This window comes from Rhinopithecus bieti, unplaced genomic scaffold, assembly GCF_001698545.2.
Source record: "Rhinopithecus bieti isolate Rb0 unplaced genomic scaffold, ASM169854v2 scaffold_6708, whole genome shotgun sequence".
NCBI lineage: Eukaryota > Metazoa > Chordata > Mammalia > Primates > Cercopithecidae > Rhinopithecus > Rhinopithecus bieti.
Window position 1 is genome coordinate 5134545 of NW_016806329.1, and position 7101 is coordinate 5141645.

Genomic DNA, 7101 nt, shown 5'->3' on the forward strand with positions numbered 1-7101 from the left:
ACCATCCTGGCTAACACGGTGAAACCCCGTCTCTACTAAAATACAAAACTAGCCGGGCGAGGTGGCAGGCGCCTGTAGTCCCAGCTACTCGGGAGGCTGAGGCAGGAGAATGGCGTAAACCCGGGAGGCGGAGCTTGCAGTGAGAAAGTTTTTATTTTTGGAATCTTATTCATATTTTAAAAATTTGAAAGTAAAATTTAAAAGAAAAGAACAAGGTAAAAAACCCTAAAAGGAATACAAACTAATTAATGGTATTTCAAATGAATACCAAAACATTTAAATTAACTAATTAATAATCCAAGTGCACTGACTGTATACCCTCAATCTAAAGACAAAAATAAAACTTATAAACAAATCTTAAACTCTACTTAGTGGGCTTAATGGTCAAGTAGTATGGGTGTAGCTATTCTAAAACTATTTTATGCATACTAGATGACTGAGCAGATTAGTAAATACACTGACATTGGTAGAAGTCAGGGTTCTCACTGTCAGAAGACAACACAGAATAAGAGGCAAAGAAAAGCCCTGTAGTGACAGATTAGAATTATCAGAATCATTATAAACAAATGATTAAAAAACACACACACACACACATTTTCACATATTTCCTTCTCTCTCTCCCTAACTCCAACCCCCTACACCCCAGTATTTCCTAGGTCCTTCTGCAGAAAGGGCAATGACATTAATTCCTACCTCATCAGCAGCAAAGAATGAACACAAAACAAATTTCTCAATTTCCGAGCATCATTTCCTACTAAAAAGAACCAGAACTACTTGGAGAAATAGCTAATTTTAATTTCAGGCTTGAGGTAGGAGAAGTACAAGTCTGGAATACCTTCTTCCAGAAAGGAAAATGATAGGAATCCCTCACACAAACACAACAGTCTGTTTGAAGGGGCCCTCATCTGTCAAAACTGAGAAATTTGTGCACCAAAATGAAGAATAACAGTAATAAATTATAAACCACTGAATAAGTACACATCTATAATTTCATTTTGATATTTATTGTACCACATAAATAAATGTGTAAATGGGGAGAAAAGGGAACATTTCTTTACAGACTACCAAATACAAGTTCTAGAACACTGGTTAGTATACCACCATTTTGCAACCATCATTATCATAAATTAATCAGGCAAAAATCAATAGATACTAAAACTACTGAGTGAAAGCTGGCTATGGAATAGGACTATCACCCAGTCTCAAAGTATCTCTCCACAGATAACTTACTTATTACAAAGGGAAAAATGGTAACTTGATAGACAAAACCTAGCAGGGGCCATGTTAATTGAGTCATCAAAGTTCAGCAATAATGGGACAAATGGATATCATGTGCCTCCTGACACATGCCTCAGGGTGATATGACACACTGAGGACACAAGATCATTTAGGTAGTAGTATGTGCTATCCTTTCCACTTAACCTAAATTTAACCATGAAGAAACATTAGTTAAATCCAAATTTAGAAAAATCCTAAAAAAGCCTGGACTATTATCTTCAAGGGTCAGTATCCTGAGAAACAAAAAAGACTGAGAAACAGTTTCAGAGTAAATGAGTTTAAAGAGACATGACAAACTAAATCCAATGTAAAAAAAAAAATTACTACAAAGTACTACTGAAAATACGGTCCAGGGACTGACTGCTAGTTCTCCAACTGTAGTCTGTCCATGACAACATAAGGAACAAGCAACAGAACGTAAACAACTACGTTACTGAGCACATTGCTTAGTTCAGTTGTCTTTTTTTTTTCACCGCAAGATATTCTTGGTGAAGGAATCAGTACCTGATTTGCATTTTAAGACATATTCCTCATTTATAAATCAGTATTTTGAGTAGCAAGGCTCTAAAGGACATTATTGGTATAACTGGCAAAATGAAATATGAAATGTGTATAAGATAATAGTATTATACTAGTGTTAACTGGTATTTCTGGGTTTGAAATATTACTGTTAATATGCAAATGAATGAATGACCTTGTTTTTAGGAGATAAATGAGAAAATACTACAGGCAAAGTGTTCAGTAATAATTGCTGTTTACGAAGAGAGTGATAATGCAATTGTGGGAAAATGCTATCAATGGGTAATTCTGAAAAGACTGTGGGAGTTGATAATGCATTACTTTTTTGCAACTTTTCTACAATTTTCCCAAAATATGCCAATTTTCCTCAGGGTTAACCATGCAGGATCTTCCCTACATTTTATCTTGGAGTAAATTTCAGAATGAGGCATGTTTATCACAGCTTCATGTGAAAAGTTCATTTTAAGATGAAGTCCTCATCTTATCAGAAGTAGACAGTCATGATCTCCTGTTCTTTCTTACAACAGTTTATCTTCACTTAACTTCTACAAGACTGTGTAGCCTTTTACCTCAATGGCTGCTCCTTCTTAGAACCTTCTACAAGTTTCTTCTCATCTCCCTGACCCTAAAAATCCAGAGTTCCCCTAGCCTCAGTATTTCAACCAAGAGGACTTCCCTTCTTCAGCTATACTGTACTAGTGTTCCTTACACTGATTTCATCTAATCATATGGCTTTAAATAGCAAACCAATACTCTGTCAACTAGTAAATTCAGACATGTAATCTCTCCCCAGAACTCAAATGTCCCAAACCTAATTATACCTACTTGACATCTCTATTCAGATGTCTAGGAGTGTTCTCAATCACAGCACGTTCAAGAATGAATTGCTAACTTTCCTTCAAAAGGTGTTTGCCCACCCACACCAGAAAGCCACCTTTATCTGAGTACCTAGTAACTCCATCCTTCCAGTACGCTCAGTCCAAAAATCTTAGGATGACCCTTGACTCCTTTATCTCCCAATCCACATGATCCCCAGCAACAAATCCTCTCTTGCTTCACCTTCAAAATATATTCCAGAATCTAACCATTTATTATCCCTCCCACAGGCACTAGCCTCATCTACGTCTCCATCATTTTTTGATGGCTTATTACAACAATATTTATGCTTTTACTACCGCTCCCTTACAGTCATTAAGACCTTCTAAACATCTAACTCAGATAATTTTACCTCTCTGTTCAATATTCTCCCAGGAATTCCCATCTCAGTCAGAATAAAAACCAAACAGCCTATGGAACTAATGTGATGAAGCCCATCCTTCATCTCATCCTTTACAATATGACTTCAGATCCTTCACTCTGCATCATGTCCCTCCCTCAAAACACCAGGCATAATACAGTCACTGAACAAGATATTCCCAATGCCTGGAATACTCTTTCCCCCACATCTACATGGTTCACTTTCTCACCCCCTTTATGTCTTTGTTCTGGCACTGTCTTCTTAATCAAGCACTGTCTTCTCAATTGAGGCTTTTCTGACCATGCTCTTTAAAAACCATTGCCTGACCCTCGAGCCAGGTGTAGTGTCTAACGCCTGTAATCCCAGCACTTTGGGAGGTCGAGACGGCATGAGTGCTTGAGGCCAGGAGTCCGAGAGCAGCCTGGTCAACACAACAAGACCCCATGTCTAGAAAAAAAGAAAAAAAAAAGAAACCATTCCCTGACCCTAGCTCCCTATTCCTCTTCCCTTTGCCCATAATACTTATCTTTTGACGTACTACATCTTTTATTTATTACTTTTCTACCTGACTAGAATATAAGCTGTGTGAGGGCAGAAAGGAAGCTGCTGTGAGGGCAGAAAGGATACTGTTTGTTCACTGTTATATTCCTAATCATAAAACTGTGTCTAGCTCAGAGTGTTTCCAATAAACATGTTAAAATGACTTGATTCATGGACTGAAGAATAAATCATAAAGCAGTTATATGTGATCAAAGGTACTAAATAATTCTTTTAAACTTCTATAATAAGGAAATTAAGTATCTGTTCTCAAAATCACTGTTAACCGCACCTCCCCCCCCAAAAAAATCACTGTTATCCAGAAAACACACACATTGTACCTCTCCACGTCTGTAAGTTAGAGAAAATAACCAAGATGTGGCCAAGAAAGGCAGGCAGGGCAAAAAAAAAAAAGGGAAGTCACCAAAATATCTCAAATTAGATAGGGTTTTCCTTGGAAAATCTCATACACATGCAAATACAATAAAATTATTAATCGGCTTACACAATAATCACTGTATCTTTGCTGAATGCTTTCTCTTGAACTGTATTGGAGCAATTTGGGGAAATGACATCTTCACTATCAGAAGACAAATCAATATACTGTATTCCTCTTTGATTTTTGAAATATGGTATACTTGCTTTTCTCTCATTATCTGGAGTTTCTGGAACACTAGAATCTTCTGCAAGAGAATAAAAAGGAGAAAAATGTTTTGAGCAACTGGAAAATAAATCTGTTGTTAATTACAATCATGTGCTAAAATCTCACATTTCATTCATTGTTTCCAATCTAAAACCAAAATTCCCACCACTTTTAAAGAAAAAACTTAATCGCCAACCAGGGCTGGTGTTAAATTTTCTGTTTCACAGGTTGTTTACTAACACGACTTCACTGGAAATTGCAAAATAAACACAGGTTTGTGTTTTATATTCTAATCCTTCTCTCTTGTGCTTTTATTTTGTAGCACTTAGGTTTTGCTTGAGACAGCATGAACACCATAGCCCAAAAGATTTAAATCCCAGCTCTTCATCTTATTAAGTTCTCTAAGCCTTGATTTCCTCCTCTGTAAAACAGATACTAATAATCACAAAGTTAATATGCATATAAAATCTGATTATATATGCAAAGCATTTAGTTCAGTAATTGGCACATAGCCAGCATCCCATAAACATTAGCTCTTATGTTTACGTGGTGTATGGGCTGAACTGTGTACTCCTCCCCATCATTCATAAGTCCCAATCACCATACCTCAAAATGTAATTGTATTTGGAGATAAGGCCTCTAAAAAGGTAATTAAGGTTTAATTGAGGTCATGTGGGCCCTATTCTTTGTGACTGTATTTGGAGATTGGACCCTCAAAAAGATTACGTTAAAATGAGGCCTACAGGATGAGCTGTGAGTCCAATATGATTGATGTCCTTTTAAGAAAAGGGAGGCTGGGCGCGGTGGCTCAAGCCTGCAATCCCAGCACTTTGGGAGGCCGAGACGGGTGGATCACGAGGTCAGGAGATCGAGACCATCCTGGCTAACATGGTGAAACCCCGTCTCTACTGAAAATACAGAAAATTAGCCGGGCATGGTGGCGGGCGCCTGTAGTCCCAGCTGCTAGGGAGGCTGAGGCAGGAGAATGGCGTGAACCTGGGAGGCGGAGCTTGCAGTGAGCCGAGATCTGGCCACTGTACTCCAGCCTGGGCGACAGAGCAAGACACCAGGGATGCAAAAGAAGGAAAGGCCATTTGAAGACAAGGCAGGCAAGAGATCACTTTACAAGCCAAGAAGCCTAAGAAGAAAACACATGCCAAGTTGATCTTGGACTTCTAAGCTCCAGAATTGTGAAAAATAAATTTAAGTCACTGAATCTGTAGCATTTTGTTATGGAAGTTCTAGAAAACTAGTGTGACTGGTATCATCTGTCTGTTCAAAACAGGTCAATAAAGTATTGCACCAAGATCTCTTCTCTCCAAGGGGTGAATTCCAATATTACTTTCCCTTTTCCCAATAAAACCACCATTTACCCTTACATATTTTAGGAGGAAAGGATCAGATTGAAGGGAGTCATATTAAAGTAAACATAGTGCCTAGTCTGGGAAATTAATTTTAAAAAGCAATAACCAGTTGAATCTTTAGTTCAAAGGTTAAAAATGATAGCTGTCATTAACTCTCTCGTAGGTCATTATCAAGTCTTCAAATATAACAAACATTTAATCCTTACAATAATCATGAGGGACACATATCCCTCATGAGAGAAATAAACCCTGAGAGAAAAAGCAACTTGCTCAAAGTCATACAGGAGAAAGTAGATCTGAAATCCAAGTCTAAAAGTCTGAACTGTTATACCCTAAAACTCTTAGTCACCTCCATTAAATTGTAACACTAAATTATAATGATCATTACTGAGGCTCACGAGCCATATCTGTAAATACAGATTGAACATCCTGATCCAAAAACCCGAAATAAAAAATGTTCTAAAATCTGAAATCTTTTGAGCACTGACATGACTCCAAGAGTGGAAAACTCCACATCTGATCTCATATAATCAAAAATGCTGTAAAAACTTTGTTTCATGCACAAACTTGGTGTATGTGAAATACAGATCAGTTGTGTTTAGACTTGGGTTCCATTCCCAATCTCATTATGTATATGCAAATATTCCAAAATCTAAAATGAGAAACATTTCTGGTCCCAAGAACTTCAGATAAGGGATACACAACCTGTAACAATAACCAAGTATTACACAACTACTATCTGCTCTGGAGAGAACCAAAACACAAACATTTCTCTATTTCCTACAAAGAAGTCCTAGGAACAATAGCAAAAAGCAAATCATACTTTTTCCCAAAGGAACAATTTTATAAACATCGCATGCAAGTTGAGCAAACAACTCTGTATTGGAGTAAGTCACAGCCATGTTAATTGCGATAAACATGAAGAAACCTACATATAATCATCATATACAAAGTAACAAAATTACAGTCCAAACTCCTATATAGTAAGTACAGAGGTACTCTAGACTCTGATTTTACAAAGTGTTCCTGATAATCACAAATCTAAAAATACATATAACTAAAAATTTAGATCTTTACTGTATCAAAAATGGGAACTAAAGCTAATGCATGTCAATTGAACACTTAAACGATAGTCCTACTTTCTGACACTTCAGAAAGGCTATGAGACGCTGGGTGCGGTGGCTCATGCCTGTAATCCCAGCACTTGAGGAGGCCGAGGTGGGTGGATCACCTGAGGTCAGGAGTTCAAGATCAACCTGGCCAAGGTGGTGAAACCTCGTCTCTACTTAAAAATAAAGAAAAAAGGCCGGGCGCGGTGGCTCAAGCCTATAATCCCAGCACTTTGGGAGGCCGAGACGGGTGGATCACTAAGTCACGAGATCGAGACCATCCTGGCTAACACGGTGAAACCCCGTCTCTACTAAAAAAAAAATACAAAAAACGGCCGGGCGCGGTGGCTCAAGCCTGTAATCCCAGCACTTTGGGAGGCCGAGACGGGCGGATCACGAGGTCAGGAGATCGAG

The 7101-nt window shown here is 38.1% G+C and overlaps 1 protein-coding gene across 3 annotated transcripts in view; it reads right to left on the minus strand.

Moving 5' to 3' along the window:
- The window catches only part of SMARCAD1 (SNF2 related chromatin remodeling ATPase with DExD box 1), an 87591-nt gene that overhangs the window by 62413 nt on the left and 18077 nt on the right, over positions 1-7101 (minus strand). For all 3 annotated transcript variants that reach the window (XM_017875507.1, XM_017875506.1, XM_017875508.1), the window contains one exon: positions 4077-4254. In XM_017875507.1, the coding sequence (XP_017730996.1) occupies positions 4077-4254 (178 nt within the window). The remainder of the gene's footprint in view (positions 1-4076; positions 4255-7101) is intronic.